The sequence below is a fragment of the Phocoena sinus genome, chromosome 15, assembly GCF_008692025.1.
Source record: "Phocoena sinus isolate mPhoSin1 chromosome 15, mPhoSin1.pri, whole genome shotgun sequence".
Classification (NCBI taxonomy): domain Eukaryota; kingdom Metazoa; phylum Chordata; class Mammalia; order Artiodactyla; family Phocoenidae; genus Phocoena; species Phocoena sinus.
In genome coordinates this window covers 17,328,785-17,356,385 of record NC_045777.1, presented here as the reverse complement: position 1 = coordinate 17,356,385, position 27,601 = coordinate 17,328,785, and the positions used below count along the sequence as shown (strand labels likewise).

General features: G+C 46.6%; 1 protein-coding gene across 1 annotated transcript in view; it reads right to left on the bottom strand.

Annotated features, from left to right (window-relative positions):
* The window catches only part of PTPRT (protein tyrosine phosphatase receptor type T), a 776,830-nt gene that overhangs the window by 671,286 nt on the left and 77,943 nt on the right, over positions 1–27,601 (bottom strand). The window contains exons 3-4 of the mRNA XM_032606064.1: positions 17,737–18,008; positions 5,294–5,375 (exon numbers count right to left, since the gene is read on the bottom strand). Coding sequence (XP_032461955.1) covers positions 5,294–5,375; positions 17,737–18,008 — 354 coding nt within the window. The remainder of the gene's footprint in view (positions 1–5,293; positions 5,376–17,736; positions 18,009–27,601) is intronic.

The window sequence follows — 27,601 nt, the reverse complement described above, 5'->3', positions numbered from 1 at the left end:
ATGTTAAATGGGCCACAAAATACAGATGAGAGGTCTCAGTTTGTAGGAGAAAATAATTTCCGTTGAGTATCACACTTATCTTCCGGTCACTGTTTTAGAAGCTGGCAGGCAACTGTTTAAAGTCATAACTTCAGCTCAAATCGATCGAGAATACAATTGCAAATCATGCACTAAGCCCCCTGGAACTCTTGGAATACTTAGTGGAATCGCTTATTGATAAACTCTGACCATACCTTAATTTTTAAAAAATGTTTTAGGGAACTGGAGTGGAGAATTACAAGCCTGAGGACCTAAAGAGGATGCATTCTTTTAATAGTGTTAAGTTTTTAACAAGTTATCAGTGAAGTCATAAATGCATTAAGGCTGGGCTTGGGGGGAAAGCACTGTCAGGCCAAAGGACAGTTCAGAAGCTACTAGCAGGCTGCATGACTCGCGATCCCATGAGCAGCCTCCAGGACCCATGCATAGTGGGAACCATGAAAGGTCACGCACACCTCCTCCCCAGAATCACACCACCCAGGTGATGAAGCCAGAAACCTAGCAGGGCTCCATTTCTGATGCCTCTGGCTCCTACTCTAACCCCATCACTTAGGACCAGTGGGCTCTACCTCCTAAATTCACCTCTAATCTGTCCACTACCTCTCTCCATCTCTAAGCTCTATGTTTCTTCATAGTCTGCTTACCATCTGTTATGGGCTGAACTGTATCCCCCCAAAATTCACAGGTTGCAGCCCTAATGCTCAACAGCTCAGATTGTGACTGTGTTTGATGACTGAAACTTTAAAGGGGTGATTATGTTAAAATGAGGCTGTTAGGGCGGGCTCTAACCCAGTCTGACTGGTGTCCTTATAAGAAAATTTGGACACACAAAGACACATCAGGGGCACATGTGCACAGAGGGAAGACCATGTGAGGACAAAGTGAGAAGGGGGCCGTCTGCAAGCAAAGGAGGGAGCCCACGGACAAAACCAAACCTGCCACCTTCATCTTGGACTTGGGGCCTCCAGGACTGTGAGAAAGTAAAATTCCGCTTAAGCCACCCAGTCTGTGTATTTTGTTATGGCAGCCTTAGCTGACTAATACACCGTCTGTCATAGACCAGATAATGACCTGATTGCTTTATTTTCAGTCTCTTTCACATTACTGGAAGCCCATGAGGGCAAAGAATGAATCTGTCCTTACTCACTTCCATGAACCCAGACTAGCGTCCGGCATGGAGCATATGCTCAGTAAACACGCTGGATGGTGAATGAATGTCTCTCCACTACCTGGTCCAGGACATCACCATCTCTTACATGACTCTAGAACTTTCTTTCTCATAGGTCTCCTGACTTCTTCTCTATTCTCCCTTCAACCCCTCTTCCACAGAACAGCCAAAGTAATCTTTTAACAATTAAATGAGATCATATCAATCCCCAGCATAAACCCCTCCAGTGGTGCCTCCCTACACTTAGATTAAAATCTAACCAGTCACGGGGCTTCCCTGGTGGCGCAGTGGTTGAGAATCTGCCTGTCAATGCGTGGGACACCGGTTCGAGCCCTGGTCCAGGAAGATCCCACATCCTGCGGAGCAACTAAGCCCGTGCACCGCAAGTACTGAGCCTGTGCTCTAGAGCCCGCAAGCCACAACTACTGAGCCCGTGTGCCACAACTACTGAAGCCCACGTACGTAGCGCCCATGCTCCATGACAAGAGAAGCCCGTGCACCGCAACAAAGAGTAGACCCTGCTCGCCACAACTAGAGAAAGCCCGTACACAGCAACGAAGACCCAATGCAGGAAAAAATAAAATTAATTTAAAAAAATCTAACCACTCACAATCTAAAATATGACGCAAATGAACTTATCTACAAAACAGAAAGAGACTCACAGACATAGAGAACAGACTTGTGGTTGCCAAGGGGTGGGGCATGGGGAGGGATGGATGGGAGTCTGGGGTTAGCAGATGCGAACTATTATATACAGAATGTATAAACAACAAGGTCCTAGTATATAGCACAGGGAACCATATTCAATATCCAGTGATAAACCGTAATGGAAAAGAATATATATATATATTAAAAAAATGAATCAGTTTGCTGCACAGCAGAAATTAACACAACATTGTAAATCAACTATACTTCAATTAAAAATAATAAATTACACAGTTTGATAAGTTAAAAAAAAAAATCTAACCACGCACAATGATGTCCAGGGCCCTGCTTCCCTCTCACTCAGAAACACTTTCCCCCACGCTCCCCATGCTCGGGATACTCCGGCAGCATCAAGCAGATCCCACTGCAGGGCCTCTGCACTTGCCCTTTCCTCTGCCTAGAATGCCCCCTCCCCAACCCTTCACACAGTGAACTCCTTCTACGACTCGGATCTCAGCTCAGACCACATCTTCAAAGATATCTCCCTGAGGGCTCTCCTGGTGGCGCAGTGGTTGAGAGTCTGCCTGCCGATGCAGGGGACGCGGGCTCGTGCCCCGGTCCGGGAAGATCCCACATGCCGCGGAGCGGCTGGGCCCGTGAGCCGTGGCCGCTGAGCCTGCGCGTCCGGAGCCTGTGCTCCGCAACGGGAGAGGCCACAACAGTGAGAGGCCCGCGCAACTCCCCCCCCCCCCCCCCAAAAAAAAAAAAGATACCTCCCTGACCACTTTATCTAAGAAGCCCCTCCACATCCGTCCCTCACATTTACTATATTCACAACACATCACTACCTGAAATTATATTAGTGACTTACTTAATATTAGTTACTTACTTAATGTCCTTCCTCCCTCTGTCCTTCTGCTAAGTATACAACATGGGAACAAAGACCTACCTATCTTGGTCACTTAAGTATCCTCTGTGTCCAGCAGAAGTTCCCGACACATAACTGACGCTCAATAATTGACTCGTTGAAAGACAGAATGAATAAAAACCCTGGCTGGATATGGACCGAGCGTGGGGCCTCGGGAAGGGGCCTTTGCTAGGCCCTGGTCAACCCCACATGACTCACGAGCCATGGATAGAACTCAGGGGACTACAGGCACCACCAATATTCGCACAGAGAGTTAAATGGAATTTTCGAATTCCAGCCCCTTTCACCGAGTCGCACGTTTTGATTTCTAGGAAGTTTTAAGCTGAAGCCTCTAAGCATCTGAGTTGAACTCAGATGAAGCACAAGAACACAGCCAGGGTCACGTCTTCCTGAGTTATGTCCCACGGCCCACCGGCTGGGTAACTTGCTCTCAGCAGTTCCATGACCGCATAATGCATACTCCTCAGCAGGACGAGTATGAAGCTCTCAGAAGCATCCAAAATTCAGAAGCAGCCTCAACGGGAGGAGGATTCCAAGAGGAGCCATGAGACTTCAGGCACGGAAAGGCATTCAAACGCCCTCCAGAGAACCCTCGCCCACGCAGACTTCTCTGAGAGAAGGAAGCCTGGGGCTGCAATGGCGAACCACAGACAGTGTGTAGAGTTAAGGCAGAGTTGAGGCTGAGACAAGAGACAGGTGTCAGGTTGGGTGTCATGGTGGAGGTAAAAATTCCCAGTAGAGGACAGGATTCTGGGATCCCAGGAGAGAGAACCAGGCCAGACTCTTTTAGGAAGAAAGCCCTAGCGCAAGCATCCAGCACAGGGTAAGCAGCACGCATGCAGCTGGATGCGGCTCTGAGGATGCAATGGGTGCAGGACCTGGGGACTGCTGAAATCCTGTTTCAGAGAGACTGCCTCAAAACTGATGGCTGTGCAAGGCTGAGTGTGTGAGGTTAGGTGGATCACAAGTAGACCAGACATCTCCCGACACGGGCTGAGGTCAACAATCATTCTCCAAGGGGCAGCAAATGCTGATTCCCAGGAGTCAAGGGAGGGGAAGACTTGATCCTGGTAAGAGGGGCTCATGTGTATACCCAGTACATAAACCCTGCATAGCTGGGGGGTTTCTGGGACCCTCTTCACATAAAGTCTGTTTCAGCAGAGACATTTGCTGGGCATAACTGAATGGACAGATCCATCTGAGAAAATCCCAAAGACGCAGGAAGTAACCCAGAGGGTAGGAACCTTAGGCCAGAGTAGTGGAGAATCTAATAGGATCTCAGCATCTCTGAGATGCTGGTTGATTCCTGGGAGGAGGCTTCCCTCACACAGACACCAAACACAGTTATCCAAAATACTGTCTTGCCAGAACCCCTTGGAACTCCTCCCAAATTCCTCCAGAGAAGGCGCTCTAAGACAATGGGTCAAACAATGTCACTGTAGTGCCAGGGGAGGGAAGTGATGTCTGGGGCTCTGATGAATTCACTGTAGCAGAAGTTGAAAGAATCATTCCAATTAAAGCAACACAGATGGGGCAGAAATGAGAAGAGCCTCAAAATGGGAGGCATGAAAGGCATAAAAGCACAGGACATATTATATCTCCTGAGGGAACAGCAAACTGCACCAGAGCCCATAGCATGACTCATGGCTATAATGAAGAAGTGGAGACAACCCTGCTACGAGTTAGTTACCCAATGGCTGCCAAGAAACTAATAGGAACTTCCAATCTGCAGACACTAACAAACTAATGGGGCTGGCAACTTAACCAGCCCTCCTATGGGGCTGCCATAATCCCCAGGCATATCCCTTTGATTACAATCCCCCCACCAAATGTCACTGGATATGATGCCATCTCAACTACCTGCACCCAGGACTTGTCCCCTCGGAGATTTAGTGAACCTGGGAAGCACATCTCCTTGCTCAGACACATTCAAATATCTTAGACCAAATGCACAAAGAGAGAAAACTTCCAGGGGAAATTGGCTGGGCTTGGAGGAGTGGAATGCCTTTGAGAACTCTCGACACTGTACCATAAGTACTAACCACTGTGAGAAATCTCTCCCTACGCCTACACGGAGTTGATGAGGGTATTTAAAATTACTTTTAGAGAATTAATAGCTTCGGGGTACTTTTCCCTGGGAGTGAACAGTGTGCTAATTTGTTCAATGTTTTGGTGGTGTTCTTTTTCTGAGACAATTGCACAGGATTCTATCCAAAGCCCTCGAATTCTTCCACTTCAGTGGTCTGAATCCCGCTAACAAACAATCAGGACTTTATAGACTCCCTTAATAGACAGATTCAAACAAAGATGTTTTGCCGCTCTCTGCAAAGTCCTGGAGGTGCCGCCTACAGGCAGCAAAATTATGGATTTATTCAGGACTGATTGCATTGAGTATGTAAGAGAGTGAGAGATGTTTGTGAGCTGAATGAATAGGGGGGGGGGGGGACTGCAGCCTCCAAGCTACCCAGTCTGGCATGGAGCCAGGCTGTGTTAGGATGAGGGGAGAGACTTACTGCATGGATGGGCAAGGACCCGGACCTCGTCCACAGCGATGTAGCCAGGATGACCCTTCAGAGAGACGGATTCAAATATCACCTGCAACACACAAGGCAGGAGTCAATTTCGCAAAAGGGGTTGTAGGAATTCATCAGCTGCCCAGCCCCCAAACAATTTATGTTTCAGCTTCCCACTAGAACTACCAAAAGAGGTCTTATATTAGGCTAGGATGCTACCCCAGCAATTGACGTGGATTTTCAAAATAAGGTAAAAAGGCCACATTCCGGTGACTAGCAAAAGAATAACCAGCCACATGGAATATTTCTAATGGTTTTCAGAACTAACACTGGGATGCAGCGAAAACAACCCAAATGTGGCCTGGAGACCCCGATCTGCACCTTTTTCATTGTTGTTTCAGGGGACGCACAGAGAAGAATGACTTCCGAATATCTCAACTTTCTTACGAAGGATGGGGGAGAAGCCACCATAAGCCAAAGAGGGTTTACCTTAATTTAATTCCACATCTCCAAGGAATACAGTCCATCTGAATTACCTAATAATACCTCTTGAAAATAAGCCCCAGGCACCACTGCTGGTATCTGGGAATCCAAGGGCAACAAGTTCTTTGAATCCTCCATTCTGACTCCCACTCAAGCTGCTGATTTCAGTGAACAGCCTTCCTTGTCACCCACCATCCGCCTTCACAAAGGAGATGTGACTATCTGTGTGGACAGCAGGGCCAATGCCCTTGAGCTCCCTAATCCCAGTGGCCCCGTCTTCCAGTCAGCTTCAGTCACGTGCTCACACTTGTCCACTCCACAAACTGGGATTTTCAGCGTATTTTGGCACAGACCGCTACCACGCACTCCTCTCCCAACTCACCCCTCTTAAACCTGCTTCGGCAGTGCATATGGTACCCTGGATCTCAACTCTTCCAGAGACTGTATGCTGCATGGACCTCCCTGTATTCTCAACAAACCCAGGGTTCCCCCACTCTGTTGACTGATCACCCATACCATTCTCGCCAAAAGCCCCAGTTCCTCATTTCAGTGTTGGCAAATCTACTGCAAATGTGCCTTCTCCACTCCTATACCCCACACAAATGTTCCCCTTTCAACATCACCTACCCAATCCCTGCAAGATACCCACATCACATCTTTAAGAGGCAAGAGGACTACAGAGGGGCTGACTTCTAACTTCCTACCCATCAACCTAATCTTCATGGGTTAGATGACTACACACCAACCACTGCCCCCTCTCTGCAAGGCACACCCCAGCGCCCTTGACCTCTACCTTTGCTGTATTTTCCAGCTTCTTGGTTCTCTCTCTCTCTAACATATCTCCGAATCCTCCCTTTTATTCCTGACTCTGACAAACATAAACGCTTGGATTTCTCTTACTCTTTAAAAGCTACCCTTTGGCAGCAGTTGTATTTACAGTCCAATTGTGGTTCAATCACATTTAAAATTCTCAATAGTTTTAATTACACTCGCTCTACACTCCCCTACTTCCCAGTGCAAAACTTCAACCCCTGTCACCTGGACTTTGTCCTCAGCAGTTCCCCCAACACTGATTGCATGGCAGACACCAGTCATCTTACTAGTGCTCTTACTGCTTAAATCCAATACACATATTTCAATCTTTATCTTACTTTAAGAAGGAAAACAGTATAGGGCTTGGGATCTGGGTCAGAATGCCTGGGCTCTAGTCCTGGTTGTTCCACCTTGTATGTGTACACCTTGAGCAAGTTACCTTACTGCTCTGTGCCTCAGTTTCCTCATCTTTAATTACAGTGCCTACCTCACTGGGTAATGATTCAGGTGAAAGGAGTTAATACGCCACTTAGAACTATATATGGCACATGGCAGGTTCTCAGCAAATGATCGCTATACTCATTCTTCATACTTGACCGTTTTCCTACAATTACTGATGTTCATAGCTTCTCCCTCTCTGGGTCTCTCTTCTATTTAGGGTCAGGCGATACTTTACTCTCATGGTTCTTCTCATCAATCTGTGTCTATTCTACCACTGGTTTCTTTGTAAGCACTTCTCCTATATCCACTCTTCAAATGTGGGCTTCCTCTATTCATTTTTGTAAACTGAAAACACTCTTCCTTCAATGGCTATCAACCCACTGATAATTCCCAAGCCCAGATCTCCATTCTAGACCTTTCACCTGAATGTGGGCCTCACTTATCCAGCTCACAGATCTGTATTTCCACCTAGATATCACATAGATCCTCCAACACAATCTGTATACAACAGAGTTGAGCTGTCTCCCTCACTGCCCAATGGGCCATCCTTCCTGAACTATGGACCTCAGTGGGTTGCCCCATCCAGTCATTGAAAACTGAGATGCAGACATCTGCCTGGGCTTCTCCGTCTGCCCCACTCCTCACATCCTTTTTTTTTTTTCTTTTGACTCTGTCTTAGTATTTCTCCTATCTGTCCATGTCTTTCCATCTCTGCTGTTAAGTTGAACCATATGAAGCAACCATCCTGTAGATCGAAACCAGTTGGATATTAATGCCATTGCTCTGGTTCAAATCTTCATCACTTTTCACCTCTATCATCTCAGCAGCCAATCAAATAGACCCTCTCTCTCCTGTCTTCTACTCCTCAGTCCAAGCTGTGGATGGAATGTAAGGTGGGTGATAAGATCAACAGAAAAACCCCCATGTGGAATCTTTTTGTGGTCCACGTGGTCACTTCAGGTTAGTGGATTCAGAGGCCAGGGGTGTCAGTGAGGTCCAGAGCTCTACAGCTATAACAAGTGAGCAGGGAAATGGTGGAAAGGGTGGTGATGGCTGTGAAGAGGCAGCCTCCGTGGGTGGTAAGATCTATCACTAAGGCAACGCACTGCTGCCTGGGAATTATGTACAGTGACTTGGGGCTGACAGTCACCTCAAACACAGAGCAGCTGGCGCCAGCATGACAGTCACTCCAGAAGAGGGGTTTACTAAGATAGCAGGGTCCTTATGAGAGACTGAACAAACAAAATTGTGCAGAGGGTAGGGGGAAAGTTTGTAGAAATAAAAGTGTGACAGTTGCCTCATCCTGCAGAAGGAAGTCAACAGAAGACCTTCCGATAAAGAATTACGTATCTAATTATATTTTTAATAATTCAAAGGAATCCAAAAGCAAAGTCCATAGGAAAAAATAAAAGGAAAACACACCAAACACAGAAAAACATTTAAAAGAAATAGCATAAAAGCATTCAAATGGCATAGTAAAAATGATAAAAGAAAAAATTTCTATTGTGACAATAAATATAAATAGGTTAAAATAGAGAAAAGCTCTCAGACTGTCTAAATAAACCATGCCTAATCGCATGCTATAAGATAAACACCTAATATAGAATGACTCAGTAACCTTAAAAATAACAAGTTGAACAAAGACATAATAGGAAAATGCAAATAAACAGAAAATAGTTGTTGTAAACATAATGCAAAAGCATCAAAGTAGAATTTAAACCAAAAAGAAATACAAAAATCATTAAGTGGACTAAAATGGTCATTAAAAAAAAAATGTGTGAGTCAACAGATTTAAAAGGAGAAAATGATGGGAAAACCCCCCCAGCATCTGAAGATTTTAACACTTGTCTTAGACTCTGACCAAACAGGAAAAAATATCAAGTATGTATCTAATATGAGTAATAATGCATTTACTAAACAAATATAAAGAGAGAATAAAATTTCTGTTCAAATGCTCATGGATTATTTACACAAAGGTCATATAATAGACTAATGTATAACTTCAATAAATCCTTCAAAGAGGAAACCATACAGGTTTGGGTCTATACATTTCCTAACTGAATGTCCTGAAGCAATAAATTAATGACAAAAGCTTAAAAATCAATTTCTTGAAGTTGAAATATTGTATATTTCTTAAATACATAAGTATAATATCAAAGTATGTTTTATATATTAACAAAAGTCTGAATAAAACAAAATTAAAAGTCAAATGGCAAGTTGAGAACAATATCTGTAATATCAATATATATGCCAGCTAAAAGGTAAATATCATGTTTTGTGTAAACAATTCTTGAGAATCAACAAAACAAACTCTCCAAAAGAAAAATCAGCAAGTGAGTTCAGCATGTAATTCACAAAAGATGAAGTAGGATTGGCAATGATTTATGAATGTAATCTTTTTAATGACATTAGAGAGATTACAGCAGTTGAAAGTTTTCTTCTTTACACTTTTCTAGATTTTCCAAATTTTCTGCAATAAAAATGAGCTCCTTTATATTTACAGTAAAAGGTAAGTGCTTTGAGGTGCATTACATTTTCATATCTCTCTGCACGTTATACTATCCCTGTGTCAGGTATGTACCACAGTACAATTAACTCTACTATAGCACCTATCACACCAGATTGTAATTGCTTGCCCATGAATTATTTCATTCTAAACTCTAAACCTACTGGGAACAGGAAGAGTGTCTCATTCATTCATATTTATAGAGACCGTCTTCTGTACCAAGCATTGAGGCACATGCTGGGGCTATAAAAGTGAACAAGAAGGTTAGGGGCCAAGCCCTGATAAACTTTACATTTTATGAATGGAAATGGAAATTAGAAAGAAAAATATGGAAAATTAAATTGATTTTGTGATTGGTATTATGAAGGAAATAAACAAAATGTTGTGATTAAGAGTAACTAAGCGGCAGAGGGTCTACTTTACTTAGAGTGGTCAGGAGAGAACTCTAAGGAGGTAATTATTAAGAGTAGACCGGAAGGATGAAATTGGCAAGTCCAGGAAGCGGTGGTAGGACATGCAAAGGCCATGAGGCAGGAAAGAACTCCGGGATGATCTGGGAACATGAGAATGAGACCCTGGTGTGGCTGGGATATAGTGAATAAGCTAGAGAAGCACAAGGCACGGCTGCAATGTTAGCTGAGGGTCAGATGACATGAGTCCTACAAGACCTAGTGTGGAGCTTGAATTTTCTGCTGTTAGTGAACCATTTAAAGCAGGAAAGTGACATAATCTAATTTACATTCTGAAAAGATCATTCTGGCTGTTCTGTGGAAATTGACTTGGGGGTAGGGGGCGCTTGAGCAAAAATGAAACAAACAGACCTAACAGTTGGCTATAGTAGTGACCCAATCAAACGATGAGTATGGCTGGACAATGGTGTTGGCCATGAAGAATAGAGATGCTGATGGTTTGAGAGATATTTTCAAGGTAGAGATGAAAATAACTGCTGTTAGATTAAGATGGGAAGAGTGAAGAAAAGAAAAAATGTAATGAACACTCTTCAATTTAAGGCTTGAGCTTCTAGGCTGATTCTGGTGTCACTTATTGACACGAGGAAGATGAACGTGTGTGTCTGGGCACACGGGCAGGGCTACCTCACGATCTCTTTTGGTCATGTTAAGTTCGAGATGCCAATTAAACATCTTAATGGATATACTGAGTAGGAAGCTGGCATTATATTCTGAAGCTCATGGATGATCTGGGACCAGGGCTACAAATGTGATAGCTTTGGCATCTAAATGTCATTTAAGGCTATAGAACTAGATGAGGTCACCTTGGAAGACAGAGTAGACAGTTCAGAGAAAGGACCAGGGCCTAAGGCCAAGCACAGAAAGCCCAATAGTGGATTTCTTAGGATGGTAGAGATTGGAACATGCTTTTAGGTAGAGAGGAATGTGTCAGGGAAATAGCGTAAAATACAAGGGAATGAGGGACTGATGAAATAAGATTCGAGAAGGGACAGAAGTCAATTGGGGTCAGGATACTGGTGGAGGTATCGGTATTGAACAGAGGGGCACATCATCAACTAAGACTGAATAATAATAAAAATAGAGAAATAAAACTACAAGAATAAAGGTCAACCACATTAACCTTTTATTAGTAGGTAGTCTCAGTCTAGCCTCTCAACAACCCTGAGAAGTGGGGCAAACTAAGCTACCAAAGCTCAGAAAGGAAGCCAGAGGTGGATCGAGGACTGAGGCCCCGGTCTCCTGGCTTGCAGCCATGTCCATCACTGGACTTCAATGAAAAGCAGCCCTACTCTCATTTAACCAAAACACTTGGTTAAGCAGAGTTCTGACTTTTTCCCAGTTAATCAAAGTCCAACTCTATTAAACTCTTCTGACACTCTGTTTCTCACATCATTACTCAGTATCTAACCTAGATCATAATTATTAACAAATATTCCATGAACGAACCCAAGGCTGGTCATGAGAGAATGGATGTATGATAGTGAAACATACATTTGTTCACCGCTCTCTCTCCTTCCTGTTGCAGAAATAAGGATTCTATAATGAGACAGAGTCTTTTATTTATCAGAATTCCTCCGGGGAATTTTTTTCTGTAACGCACTGGGGTAGGTGAGTCTTGGGTTTCTCAAATATGAGTAATATTCTGTAAGAAACAAGGGGAAGAAGGTACTGTTTTTTTTCATGAAATGAATGAATAATTGTAAACTGCTTACAATATGTATAGTAACATACTGATGAGTGTTACTATTACCGCCCTTTCTCTGGGCAGAGTGATGGGAGATGAGAAGGAAAATTCAAGGGAATGGTGGGAGAGGAAGAAAGTAATGGGCTTCCCAATGAGACTACTCCTTGTGCCCTCATCCCAAGTTTCCACTAAAATTCCTACACTCCACAGACGCTGATGTGAGTGATGACAGGTGGGAGCTGGTAGGGGCTGGGCTTTGGGTCCACGTGGAGGTACATGGAAATTAAGAGGCACAGGTGGTTGCAGGTGCCACGGCAGTTGGGGAGGTGGAGGGGAGAGAGCGCAGAAGCATGGGAAAGGAGACGGTGACAACCCACAGAATCCTTGATGAAGGCTCCGGACTCACAAGACATTAGAATTAGGGTCCACGGTATGTTTACAACAAAAGGCAGGTCCTGGATGCAGCTGAGAATAAAGCACCTCCCGGAACAGATGGGGAATATCCTCCCCATCACTGCCAGACTGCTCAGAGCAGAGTGCTCAAAACCTACAGGAGCCAAGAGGGTCCTGTTCTTGGCATGCAACTCCAGAGACAGAGTTTTTTTTTTTTAAAGTCATGCAAACTGCCATGAGATAGAGCCCTCAATGGCATGAGAGTAGAAGGTCACAAGGCTGCGGGTATCAGGAACAGTGCCAGGGAGTCCACCATTCTTCCCCAGAAAGAAAAGGAAGGAAGGCCCACGATGGATGGGCTTGGATCTTCAAGGGCCCACCTGGACTCACCTGCTGAGGCCCGTCCCCTGAACACTCACAATGGGGCTGACTCCGAGGCCCACATGCAACCTCCTGGGCAAGCTGCTTGCTTGCAGAAACAAGGGCCAACCCTGGGGAGCACAATGCCAGGCAGCAGAGAGGGAGATCTCAAATGGTGGCTAGAACGTGCCACCGAAAGATTATGGGACGGTGGGCCTTAGCCACGAAGAAGCAATGGGTAGTGGGGTTAAGTTGGCAGGGTCAGCCTCTAGCAATTACATATAGCCCCAACCCTAAACACCCCCCTATCCATGCTGCATGCTTTATAGTTCTGAATGAGATCCTGGTAATGTCCATTATTGCTGGGGTTCTGAATGGGAATCTGGCAATGCAAGTGACTGCTAGGATTCATGGTTCGAGTTTCTGACCACGAGGAGCTTCTATATGAAGCCACGGGGCAGGGAACTACGGAACACTGTTAGAGAAATCAGGTTTGGCTGCGGCAAGAGGCTGCAGGGGCAGCTCACAGGGAAGCAGCACAACCAGGGACATTCAGGAGAGATGTGAGGGCCCCCCTGGATTCTCACTGCTGATCGAAAAGGAAGAAGCCCACTCAAACAAACGCAAGAGCAGAACACAGCATTGTCTTGTGTGGTTCAGGAAAAGCAGCTGTTACAGGTACACCTCAGCCCCCAGGGCCAGGTTCCCAGCCGACCAAGTTCTGGGGAATGTGGACCACTGGAGTCCTCTCTTCCCTTCCGGTCAGAAAGCACCCCAGGAGACATCTGCAGCTTTGGGTGGAGACGGTTATCCCATCAATGTGCTTCTGGTCCTGGTTAGGAAGACCTACCAGCTCCAGTTCCTGGGGACAGACACCACAAAGGGACAGGGTGATGTCAAGACCCTCAGTGGTAGAAAGACCTGCCCAGGTGTTCTGAGGTGAAGGAGAATGGTCATCTCCAAGCAAAGCACACTCGTAAGGAAACCAAGGCCCTTGAGGAATGAGAGCCAGGAATGGGAGATGAGCCAGAGGAGTGAGTGAAGAACTGTGAGAAGGAAGGGAGCTCTAGCTGACAGGGAGTAGCGAGGGCGGGGTGGAGGGGGCCAGAAGAAGGCCACCCCGTGATGCTCCATGTCAGGGTATGGAGGCAGGGACACTGGGGTGCCAGGACTGGAGCAGAAGGCCTGGGCTGGGAACCCCAACTTCCCTGCAGGACAGCCTTCAACCCCAAGATTGCCATGTGTCCCTACTGTCAACTGCACATCCCCCAACCCCTAGACCTTTAGAGACCTCCTGGTTTGGGGAAGTGGAGCTTGCATGGAAAGGCGCAAACCTCTCCCAGCACAGGAGCTGCTGGGCAAAGCCAGGAAGTCACGTCCCCAGAGAGGCTCAGAGATGAGTCACCCTCATCCCCTCCACAAAAGGCAGGCTGCGTGCCTGTTCGGGGGAGGGTGTGGATATGTCGGGACACGGTTTAAGGGGCCTGGCATCTTATGCTCACCACTGAAGTCCTCAAGCAGAGAATTTGTAGAGCAAAAGTTTCAAGGGGCTGCAAACACCTTCTCAAAAGATAAGAGGGAGAAAAATGCTGGCTCACCAGCACTCCTCTTCGGAAAAGGACCACATATATTTTCATGGTGACGGTGGGGGAGGGACTGCTTGGGGTGAAATCGAGAGAGATGCTCTTTCCCACACCAGCCCAAGGAGGCCTGCCTAAGACAAGGAGTGCTTGCTGCTTAGCGGGCAGGGGTGGTGGGTGAATGAAAGAGGAGATGGGGTGGAGTCTGAAGGAGGTAAAGTGGCCCCCCTCCCTGTGACGCCCCCTCCTGAACTGTGCAACAAGTTACCAAACCCACAGAGCGCCCGATGCCAGAGGAACTCCTGAGAAAGGGACTGGGCTTCGAGTCCGGTTAAGTCCAAGTCAGGTGAGTCTTAAATTTCAGAGGTCTACATAGCTGAATAAAAGGTAATTTCACCGAGGCAGGTGATGGAGAACAGAGAGAACAAGCGGCTGCACAACTAAAGTTCTTTTATTTTTTTAAATATTGGGACAGAAAAGTTTGGAATCATTAAAAAACATGAAATAGAATTAATATCACCTGGAAAGGGGTAGCCACCTGCAGTACGGCTTCAGGGGCACTGGATGAGCCCTTGCTCTCCTGAGAAGAGGCAGGCGAGGGGTGGACAGTGGGGGGAACATTCTCATCCCAGGCCCTGCTGACGGCCTGGGGCCAGAGAGCCCACTAATAAGAAAGATGAAATGTCCCTGCTTATTACAGAGCTACAAGTCAATTTTAGGACTGTGAAATATGACTTTAATAAATGAATACATAAGCCATCAGGGTCTGAAGCCCAGCAGTGCTGAGAACCGAAATGGCATTTAGTCCACAGAATCATGCACGCAGAGCCAGAGCCTGGGGTCTGGTGAATTTTAAAATGCATTTGGCAAGTGTCTTTGACTCTCCTGATGGGCCCCTTTTTCTCTCCCCTGATATATGTGTGGGTGGTGCCCCTGCGTCTGTGGCGGGTTTGGGAACAGGCCGGTACGTGTGCACTCGTGTGTGCTCCCGTGTGTATGGCCGAGGGACTATCCGTTACTGGCTGTGTGTGTGTCTGAAAGACACACGTGTCTTTTCTAAACCGCTGCTCTCAGTGCATTAGTGGCTTTTTCACCACAAAGCTAAGAGCAGAGAAAATGGAATGGAATGGAATGGAATGATGCTGCAATGCCCAACGGACTGGAAATCAGAACATTCTACCCGATGAGGCTGCTTAGGACGGGGATGGCTCAGAGCTCAACCACAGTAGTATTTCTTTAAAGAAGGCCTCCCTCCTCCATCCTCTTTGTCTGTTCTTCTCTCTTCCTCCTCCCTTCCTTCCAATAACTGCTGAGGCCCACTGCAAGCCTGATATGATGTTATATATATACTATCTCATTTAATCCACATAAGAACCCTTCATTGGACCCACTGACATCTCTATTTTACAAACCAGAGAACTGTGATTCAGAATGATGATGGGATAGACCCAACATCACACAGCTAGTGAATGGAAGATTCTCAGAAGGGGCATGCTTTTTTCCCTAAAAGCAGGAAACTCAGCTTGGAGCAGAGGACCCTAGGCAGGATTACGGGGACCTCAATTGACCAATAATATCCCCTTCTCTGGAACACAGGACATGTTGCTACCCAATACAGGAGTTACTGTCAGATAAATGAGTGGCAATATGCTTACCACAGAGCTGGGACATAAGAGATGCCTAAGAAATGTCCTTTTTTCCCTCTATACCCCATCAAAGAGCATAGCCAACCATAGGTCTGTCTCTCTCTGGGGTCACTTTTCCTGCTCTTTCCACTTGCACCTGTGGCCCCATCCTGTATCCATTTGCATCAGACCCTAGGTAGGGGGTTTTCAGATTAGAACCCTCAGGCCTCCTTGATGGGATCCATAGACTTATGGAGACACTTCAAGTTTATACTCAGTGAAACGGGGGGAGTTTTGGAACCAGGGCACTAGGATTCTGGCCCCAGCTTTGCCAATGATTCGCTCTGTGCTCTTGGACTTCACTGTCCATCTCTAGACCTCAGCTTTATCACCTACATCCGGGTTCAAACTATGGCCTGGAAGCCAAATCTGGTCCATCACCTGTTTCTGTACAATAAAGTTTTCTTGGAAAACAGCCACGCCCATCCATTTACATATTGTCTATAACTGCTTGCACGGTACATCTGAAAGAACTATACCATGGGTTTTGAACTGAAGGATGCCTACAAATCTCCCAGCCACTCACCTTGCCACCCTCAGGTCCCTGTTCTGCTTCCGACTCCAGAGAAATTTCTCCAAAAGTAGATCTACGTCACTTTCTTACTTAAAACCTTCCATCAGTGGGCATGGGGATTAACTTTAAACAGGCACAGGGGATCTTATGGGGTTGATGAAAATGTTCTAGAGCTGGTTTATGGTGACGGTTGTGCAAGTCAATAGATTTACTAAAAATCACTGGATTGCATACTTAAAATAAGTGGATTCTATGATACGTAAGTTGTACCTTAATAGCGTAGTTTAAAAAAAAACTTTCGGGGGCTTCCCTGGTGGCACAGTAGTTGGGAGTCCGCCTGCCGATGCAGGGTACGTGGGTTCGTGCCCGGTCCAGGAGGATCCCACATGCCACGGAGCAGGTGGTCCCGTGAGCCGTGGCCACTGGGCCTGTGCGTCCGGAGCTTGTGCCCCGCAACGGGCGGGGGGCGGGGGGCGGGCACAGCAGTGAGAGGCCCGCATAACGCTAAAAAAAAAAAAAAAAAAAAAAAAAAAAAAAACTTTCAACAGCCCCAGGCCACAACATGGAGCTGTGTTCCTCTAAGTGAGCTCTGTGGGCTGGTGACACCCTGCAGAGTGTGTGTCATCAGTCCTCAATGGGATAAGAGGCTCCTCAACGAGATAAGAGGCATTTAGAGAGTATCCCAGCAATTTGGCATGACTGTGACACTTTGATTGCAGTTTATAAAAGTACTGGTCCACAAGCTGAGGAGAAGAAACCTGGTCCTCCACCACAGATGGTTTGAGTAGTGCTGCTCTAGCCTAGAGAATAAATTTACTCTCCTCAGCCTGGCGTTCAAAGACCCCATGACCTACCCATCCCTGCAGGCTTAGCTCCCAGTAGATCTCCTTTTCGACCTATAAACAACCTAGTTTCCAAACTCTGCCAAAATCTCTCATTCACTCCTCCAGCCCATGGCGTGCACTACCCCTGTCAACTCAAATGTCTTTCCCTTCCTTTTTCAATAATTAGTTATTCATCTTCAAGACTCAGCCTAAGCTGCCTGGTCCTCTTAGAAGCCATCCTAACTGTCTTGCCCCCAGACATCGTCTTCCTCAGGGGCAATATGTGACTAGTTATCTCATCTTTCTGAACCTTAATTTTTTCATCTATAAAACAGGCATGATAATAGTATCTCCCTCATCAGATTGTTATAAGAAATTATTGTATAGAAGGCTTCAATAGCTAGCTTCCTCCAGCATCCTGTGGAATCCACATGCATCCCACTATATTCTAAGTGTTTATTTATTTATCAATCAGTTTCCTCCTCCAGACTGCGATCTCTAGGGTGGCAGGGGCTGTAGAGGATCTCTTCTGTATCCTCCGAGCCTGGTTAGGAGAAGCAGCTTGGTAAACACGAGTTGAACAAGTGAGTAAATGAAGTCCTTTCTAGACCTAAACTCTAAAGAGGGCAAGAGGTATATAGATAGATTATTAATTTAAAAAAAAAATCAAACTACGGTAAAACAGCATACCTGGTAGAAATGTGGCCAGAAGGTGCTGATGGCAAGCTCTGTCTTCACCCAGCCCTCAGTGACGACCCCAGACACGTTCCAGACAGGGTTCCCCTGGGGCCCACCGTTCACCTTCACATAGACATTCAAGGCCCCCGGGCTGGACCTGTCGCGGCTGGAGAAGTAGTAATGGAAATCGATGCAGTGGGTGTCATTCTCCTTCAGGGTCGGCAGGAGAAGGTGCGCCTTCTGGCCAGAGGCCCTCCCAGAGCTGTTCACCATCATGAAGGATCCTGGAGACCCACCAAGGGGGAGGGACGTAGAGACAAGGAGAGAGAAAGAAAATCCTTCTGAAAATCAGTCACACCTGTAAACACAGTGGCCAGAAATCCACTCCCTCTAGGAGGATATGGTTGATCCCCAGAAACCTACATTTCCTCTCTGGAGTATTTCCTCTCTCTTCTGTAACTGGGAATAAAAAATCCTACTCACCAAGGTGGTTTTAAGAATTAAGAGATGGTAACATACACGAAGTATTCTACAAAGTAAACAGTCTATAAACACGTACAGGAAAAAAAAAAAAAACAGCAAATATTAAAAACAGTAGCTCCAACAGGAAGCGTGGAATAAAAACTCAGGAATTTAGTTAACTGCAACCTCCGTGGGTGAAATGAAGTGAAATATAACCTCATTTGAGCTTGGGTTGTCTCAACGGAAGCAGAAACTCTACAGCACCCAGGTATTGTTTTAACATATTCCACCTGGAGCCTTGCATTAGTACAAGGAATATATCAGAGGAGGACATATAAAAAGTACAGTATATTCAACTAAGTGAAGAAGACCTTGAAAAAATTTGAGAACCAACTGAAAGATGGAATGGAGGGTAAGTAATACTTGCTAAGCACTTAAGGGGTACCAGTGTGATGCTTACTGTCTTATTTATATATTGTTCAATTTAATCTTCAGAATGACCCTGGGAGAAGGCGAGTTTTCATTTTATTTAAAGACTGAGTGACTCGCCCTGGACCCCTCAGACAGAGAGGCATGAGACCCAGATTTTCTTCAACCTCAAAGTTTATGTTATTTTTACTATTTGCAGAAAACATGACTATTATTTTCAAACACTGGAAAAGCCTATCTCCTAGAAAGGAAGTGAGCCTCTTTGGAGTTGCTCTGACCATTAAATGGTTGTTTCTAGTTCTTCACCCCTCCCTGGCTCCATGCCCTTGACCTTCGACCTTGCAGTCCCTCCCAACAGAGGCAGAGAGCATGTCCCCGTCCCCGTCCCACGACTTTGGGCTCCACTTGCTTTGATCAACAGGCGACTAACAGAATGAGGCTTGAAACGTGCTTGCCTAGCTGGGCTTGCCCTCTTGCACTATTGCCACCTTCCATGAGAAGAATGTGCCCCAAGTAGCTGCTGCCGCCTTCAGCTTGGGATCAAGGACAGACACGTGTGGGAGAGAACTAAACTCAATGGATAGTAAAGAACCAAGCCAAGCCACCCACACGGCTGAAAGCACAGCCACATAGCTAAGGAGCCCAACCTGGCTCAGCAGATCCACCACGGGGGCTCAGACCCAGAAATGTGAGAATAAACACACACCGCTGTTTGCCACTGAGTTTCCTCTCGGTTTGTTACGCGCATTACTGGGGCAATGGCTCACTGATGAAGGTCACCAGAGAGACCAGACTTATGAAAGAAACCACAGGGAGGCACATTTCAGTTCAAAGGACCTTTTAACAAGTCAAATGGATGCAAAACGGGATGGACTGCCTGGGAGACAAAGTGAGTTCCTCACCACCGCAGGTGGCTAAACAGAGCCTGGACAAACTGAGGAGCCTTCTAAGGAAATTTCACAATCAACTGGGAGGGCTAAACTCCGTGACTTAGAGTCTTATGATTCCATGAAATAAACTGCATCATAAAACACAGTAGAGCTTCCCTGGTAGCGCAGTGGTTGGGAATCTGCCTGCCAATGCAGGGGACACGGGTTAGATGCCTGGCCCGGGAAGATGCCACACGCTGTGGAGCAACTAAGCCCGCATGCCACAACCACTGAAGCCCGTGCTCCACAACAAGAGAAGCCACCGCAATGAGAAGCCTGCGTACCGCAACGAAGAGCAGCCCCCGCTCGCCGCCGCTAGAGAAAGCCCGCGCAGCAACAGAGACCCAACACGGCCAAAAATAAAAATAAATAAACTTATATTAAAAAAACACACAGTAGATAAACTCAAGTGATTCTGGAATGAATATTCCCACCTAGAAAACCACTGCTGTTTTGAAATCTTATTTTAGCCACTAAAATCTTCAGTTGGCATGAAACCTTAAGACCACTCATCCTCAACCAAGATGAGCCACTTCAGTAGCTATAAGTAGCCTCATTCTCTCACCCTAATTCCCAAAAGACTAATCGCTGCAGATAATAAATGCTGGGCAATCCGTATCTTGTCGGGGCTCTAGAGGGTACTGGTCACTTGTAGCCTGTCTCCTCTGGGCTCAGAACAAATTTAAAAATAGACACAGGAGAGACAGAGAGAGTTCAAAATCTCCGCTTTATTGTTCACAAAGCTGGATCAGAGGAAGGAACTTGGACTTGAGGACAAATTAGGCTTCCTGCATTTTCTTCCCTGAACCAGCATGCAAAAGCAGCTGCATGATCAAGGACTCCTTCCTTCCAACTCAACCCAGATCCCTAGGGCTCATCCCAAAAATGAGCCAACAAGAAGCAAGGTGATAAAGACAGAAACTTGAACCAATGGCTAACAGACCTTCAACATCCCACCAATCAGAAAACTCACCCACCCCCTGGGGTAGGAGCCACTGAAAGTGGAGCGAAAGTGGTATCTTCCCCATGTTTCCAAGAGAGTTAAGTTTCCTAGTTTAGAGCCAGGCAGTAACACAGGGTACATGTAGAGCTGTCCCTTGTCAGATGTTGTCTCTAATCATCACCAACTCCCAATTGAGGCAGCAAGGAAGGAACCACTGCAGGGGGGAAACTGAGGCACAGAGGGAGGTTGGCATCCATGCCCATGTCTGTTTGCTGACCTACATCCCACAGGGTTCCAGAAGGTTCCCCTGGGACAGATGAGTGATGACCCACAAGACCCACAAGCCTCTGGCCACAGAGGGAGGGTGGGGCACAGCTACTGGTAGGGAAGACAGCCTGAGAAACAAGTGGTGTCTGGCTCTCTCCACTCAGAATCCTGGGATGCCCCATGGACATTTAAGCTCCTATCCTCCTGCCAGTTCACACCAGGGGTCTTAGCGTCCACAGCAGCGAGAGTCGGGAAGGTTTCCCGTCCACCAGCTCAGGTTCCCCCTCTTTGCATCCTAGCTCCAGTGGCGAAGCAGGCTCACTGAGGAGATGGAGCCATGTAACATCCATCCACTCCAGCAAGTCTAGCGATTCTCTCCATCTGCTGCCTCCATGATTGTTAATAAAGGATGCTGCCATTTCCCTGAAGGCAGAGCTGGTGGAAGTGCTTGGCCCTCCACCAAGTCTTCATGTAGCAGAAATTGCTGGTTGATTAGCAAACCTGTCCTCTTTGTTCTGGGCACGTAGCTGGATTATATTCCCCAGCTTCCTTTCAGAGTTTGGGGAGGACATGCAACTAGGTTCCGGCCAATGGGGCCTGAGTGCAAAATCTACCACTTCTAGGCTTGGTGCTTAGAAGCAGACAGCCTCCACCCTCCCTCCCCCAACTCCCACTGCTCCATTCTCTTTTATCTCATCCTTCAAAGGATGATTCTTGGACCAGGAGTCTCAGCATCACCTGGGAGCTGGTAAGGAATGAAGATTCTCAGGCCCCAGCCCAGGCCTATTGCATTTGAATTAGCATTTTATCAAGATCACAAGGTGCCTTGTATGCACATTAAGGTTCCAAAATCACTGCTGCATTCTTTTCCCCATCCACCAGCTGAAAGTACAGGATTCCACGAGCCTAAGTGACAGCAGAGCCACAATTAAAGGAGCCTAGTTCCCTGAATGACCATGACCATGACCATGAGGAAGGCCACCCACAATTAGGAACATTCATTTTGGACTTCAAGTAAGCAAGGAATAAACTATTATTGGGTCATTGAGCCGTTGAACATTTGACGTTTATTTCTGCAACTAGCATTATCCTTATTATCTTGCCATCCCTGTAGAGCCCCTACTTCCTACAAGTCCCTTTATTTAAGGAGATAACATGAGAAATGATAACAGTTACTAAGCAAGGCTGCCGGATGTTCCATATAGGGACATCATTAAGAGCAGTGTCCTTGGGTAAAAAGCAGCAGAAAGAAAGAAGAGAATGAAAATAATGGACTCCAAAAATAAATCCTTGAGAAGGAAAGAAACATCCTGGACCTTCATTAAGATACTTTGTGTCTCGGGGGGCCAGAGTTGGGTTGGGTTAGGGTAACAAATCATGTTGCCCATCACCACCACCCTGACCCCCTAATGGCGATCTGTGTGACCTGATATGCATCCTCTGGCCTGTAAACCAGACAGAAAGGTATGTGTTTGGGTGCAAGTCTCAGGGAGATAAACAAGAAAACTGAAAAAAATATATAATAAAGAAAACGATGACCGCCCATCCCACCCCACCCCACCTAGACTACCCGCAAAGGAGGAAAAGGTCAGGCCAGGTGGGAAGAGTAGGAGAAGTCCTGCTCAGGAATGTCCTGGTGAGGCTGGGGGAATGCGCAGTGCTGCCCTGGAGTCCAAGTGACAGAGTGTGAGAGAGGAACCTCTGGGGATGTGGCGGGGTGCGGGAGGTCAGCGGCATCGGTATCTCGCCCGCCCCGCAAGAGGGGAGGGGTACTGTGACACTGTGACACCCACAGCAGCAGCCATGGTGAGGGTCTCCTGCGCCACGCAGGCAGTGAGCTTCCGTGAGGAGTCCAGAAAGGGGCAACACGGGCAAATGATCTTATTTATACTGATGCACTCACAACATGCCCAAGGATTCTTACGAGTGACTGGGGAGAGCCTTAGGAGGGCAGAAAGAGGCCCGGCAGCCAAGCAGGTGGAGGCTTGGGGACACGAGATTTAAACCCCGGATTAGTGTCCAATTACTGCTATAACTAAAACACCAAAACTCGGTGGATTAATACAACACAAACTTATTCTCTTACTGTTCCGGTGGTCAGAAGTCTAAAATCAGGGTGTTACAGGGCTGCTTTCCTTTTGGAGCCCTCAGGAGATAAACTGTTTCCTTGCTTTCAGTGTCTGCCTGCATTCCCTGGCTCATGGTTCCTTCCTCCATCTTCGAAGGGCATCACTCCAACCTGTAGTTCCACAGACACATCTTTTTCCAACTTTGATTCTTCGGCCTGCTTCTTATAAGGACCCTGTACATCGGGTCCGCCCAGACAACCCAGGACCATCTCCCCAGGGCAAGATCCTTCAGTCAATCACAACTTTTGTCATGTAAGGTAACATATGCACCTTGCCAGATATTTGTGTTGATACAACCACACACACACGCTCCCAAGCTACCGACCGAATCAGAAGCCAGCAGCTATACACTGTCTAAACTGCAGGTGCCCTAGGGAATCTGAGCGTTCCTACGTGAGGGTAGAAGGTTCCTTGCGGTATCAGAACCCATCACGAATGTCTTCGAAGGGGAGTACGGTATAAAAAGCAAATGGTAGGGTCGAATCATTTGGCGCCCAATCTGGACAGAAAAAAGTAAGTTTTGGGGACAGGGCAGGCAAGATCCACCTTTAAGCAGTGGAAACGCATCAGGGCAGCTGGCCAATGTAACCCTCGTGTCACCCGTGGCTCATCAGGTACCACCCCCCACGGGCGGCTGTTCTCAGGCCACCCTCCAAGCTCAGTAGACTGATGACCTGGAGTAGAAACATGCCACTCAATATCTGAACTCCCTTCCTATGTCTGGGGGAACCCCTCAAATTTTTAAGCAGAGCCCATTTCCTCTATGGAAATGAAAAAGATGTCCTCTTTTCCAGCCTCCTCTGTAGCTAAGACTCAGGCAGAGGATCTGAGTTCCACCGAACAGGCACACCCAACCCCAATTTCTGAACCAGACACTAGTGATGAGATGAACCAGAGCTCGACTGTGAAGAGGGGGCAGCAGCCGTGCAAGAAGGTGCTCCCGAGTCGCAGAGGCCGCAATCAGTGGACCATGCAGCAAATCTAGCCTCGCTGGAGTGCAGCACAGCCGTGAGTACACACAGAGGCAGTGGCGACTAACTCAGCCGGGGGGTGGTCAGGACATCTTCCAGGAATGGACTAAGCTGAGCTGGAATTTGAAGAATGAATAGAAGTGAAACCTCACCCATCATTGAGCACATTACGAACCCTGACAATGGAACCTGACCAGCTTTAAACTCCAGCTCCAAGCAACACTCCCTCTGTATTTCCAGAAGTCCCCAAGGCACCCCAATTAATGACACCAGTCCCCTTGTCCTCATGGCACTTCCAGGTGCAGATCCCTCATGTGCCTTTGTCATCATTTGTGATGTCTCCACGAATGGGTGGGTCCTTGGTACTGTCTCTCTGCCCTGGGACGGACTCAGGGGACACACAATAGAACTGCTTTGGCTCGAGAGTCCACAAGGTTCAAGAGGCAGCTCTTTCCGCAAACTCACATGGCTTTTCCCTCCTCCATCAGGGTCTATGCTCACTCAACACCTCTGCCCCTACAGGTCAGCTCTTAATTCCACTTGCCGTCATCCTTCACGATGGAGTTCCTCCTCCATCCGTGGCCCTGCAGTCACTCCCTGCGACAGGCTCCCTCCAGTACTCTCATACCCTAACTGCACAGGGCTCAATTTCTTTTCTCTCCTGATATCCCTTTCCCAGGAATACTGTCAGCCCCATCAGGTTAGTGTAGATCAGCCGATGTAAAGAGATACTGGTGGTACAGAGCTGAACTCCACACATTAGAATACGAGAGCCTCTCCTCTTTCCCAGTCGGGATACCTTCCATGGAAGTGGGCCTGGTGGTAATTTGGGAGGGCATTTCAAGTAGAGCAAACAGCATGTGCAAAGGCACAGAGGCAGGAAACCACAGCATCCAGCAAGGCAAGCATAGTATCTCAGGGAAGGGTGGGATCCCGCCATCTACAGACCTCATGCGCATCTAGTCTACCTTACAGAGGTCTGGCCACATCCTCCAGAAAGGAAGCCAGATCTCTGAATTGAGCACAGGCCTGCCGTTTTAGAGACTGTTCGGGACTGAAAGCCCTCATATATCAGCAGCTCAGTGGGGCCCTCTTTGATCAACAGGTAGGCTTAATTAATATCATCCCAGGGCTGTCAGTTTCCTGGAGATCAAAAATGAGCCTGTCACTATGCCAAGATCAGCCAGAAACAAGAAAGAGAAAGACTGTAAGTACATTTTCTTCCCTTCTTCTTCTTCTTCCCCCCCCCCCCCCAGCAAAAAAAATGCACTGGCGTGATCAGGAACATGAAACAGCATTAGTTTCCTCAGTTATTATACACAGTACCAAAAACTGTGGAATTAAACCAGGAAGTACTCTGGCTGGCCATAAATTTTGCATTTTTCCCCCCTTCGTGCATAATAATGCCTTGATAAGAGCCCTATTATTGATGTGTCTGCAACACAGATCCCCTTTTTGGAGGCAAAACGCTTCTCCTTAGCAGATGGTGGCTATTGTTTACACATGAGCACCTCAGGATTGCATTCCTCACGTCAGCAGTAAAAAGAAAACCCTAATTGAGTTTTTAATGGCTTTGTACATTGTTCATTAAGATTACATGAGTGTGCTCGCAACTGGCAGCTGAGGGCCCGGAGCTCTGAGAGCTCAGAGCTGTCCCTGCAGACCGGTGGCCCTGCCAGCTCCCAGCGCCAGCACCTACGTGAAGGGAGCGGATGGCGGCAGGGACCCAAATGCTGCCCGCAGCCAAGGCAGCTGTGGTGGCATGTAACAAGTCCTGGATTTATAGTCAAGAAAACTGGGTTTCAGTCCCACTTCTGTCATTTCTTAGTTGCCTCACTTTGAACAAGTCAATAAACCTCCCTGGGCCTCACCGTCCTCATCTATAAAACGGGATAATGAAAGCTACACGTCCAAGTTTTGTGGTTGATCTGTTTTCAGTGTATGTTACGTATAATACTGGACTTGACTCAATAAATGTTAATTTCATAACAAATGGTCAGCAGCAGGTGATAATGGGTCCAATGCAATTTATAACATGTTTGACGTCAATAATGTTTACTGAGAACTCAGTACATGCCAGGCATTGGTCTAAGCATCTTTCCACATCCCAGTGAGACGGTGTCATGCTATCCCTGTTTTAAAGCAAGGAACAGTGAGGAAGAGAGAGGTAAAGTCTTTTTGCCCAAAGCTACAGGGGTAGAAAGTCATAAACACACCAATTACGCTTGTTCAATAATCAGGGACTTTAGGGTCTATAAATGCCCTCTCCGATTTAGTAGCTAATAGCAACATGTGCCTATTTAAATTTAAATTAATTAAATTAAAAATTAATTTACTCTGACACACTAGCCATAGTCCAAGGACTCAGTAGACACCGTATTGTACAGTGACGACAGAGAAAATTTCCATCATCCTAGACAGTTCTATTGAGTAATGCTGGTCTAGAAACTGTACATTATTCATCAAAGCATAACAAACTATAGCCAGGTGAGACATAAGAGCTTAACTGCTCTAACCAACTCACTTCAGAAATCCCAGTAAGGGGAAGGGACTTGCCCAAAGTCACAAAACACAATGAAGATTCAGGGTCAGGTTTACCTGACTCCTGTTTCAGTTTGCAGCATGGACAATCCGGCCCACTGTGCCTGAGCTGTATGGTCACAGCAGTGGTTCCTCAAAGAGCTATTTAAGAGGGGAAAAAAAACTCATGTTACCTCCAGGAGGTAGAGAGTTCTTAAGCATTCCAAATGCCCGATGCCTTTTAGGGGTACTCTGCACACACAGCCTCAGTTCTGAAATGCAATTTAACAGCTATTTGTTGAGCCCCCTAGTCCTGGTGTGTGGGGATGATGCAGGACACAAGGAAGCCCTAGAGTTACCTGGTCTGGATTGGAATCCCAGCTACTCCTCTTTTGCCTGGATGACCTCAGATAGATCTCCTAAACTCTGTGAACCTCAGTTTCCTTTTCTGGCAAAACGGCCACAAAAATACATCTTATACTGTGGTCATGAAGATTAAATGAAATAGTTTATAACGTATCTAGATAATGATTGCTGCATTGTAGGTCCTCAAAAACTAGCTCCTTTCCGTCCTTCCCATTCCCCAAAGTTTTCAATGTAGTGGGGAGACCTCGATAGACTGAAGAAGAAAATGGCAAAGACTACTGAGAAACAGAATAAAATCTGCTGCCCCATTCCCACCCCTTGCAATTGATCGGTCATCAAATTCTGGGGATGCTTCCTCCTTTTGTTTCTCCTTTCGTCCTCTTCCTCTCCACTCCCACAGCCGCTGGCCTAGCTCACATCCATCACATCTGTGTCATGGACTTTCTGCCTGTTTCACGGATGTCTGCAACAACTTCCTGATCAGTCTAGTCCTTAATTCTTTCACCGATGCAACAGCAAGTAGTACCATCTTCCTGAGATGCAAAACCAACCATGATGTGTCCTAAACTTCCTAGAAAGTCCTCCTTTATAGGAAAGGAGGACTCCCTGTTTCCTATAAAGTCCAGAGTCTTTCATGGGGATGTTTGGAGGCCTCTGTATCCTGCCTCTATCTCCTGCCTTGTATATGAATACTCTCCCCCTACACAGCCCTCATCCACTCTATGGTAAGTATAATAACAGCTTCCCAAAGATGTCCACGCTCTAATCTCCCAGAACCTGTGAATATGCTACCTTATGTGGCAAAGTGGAATTAAGGCTGCAGATGGAAGTACAACTGCTAATCAGAGGACCTTGCAATGG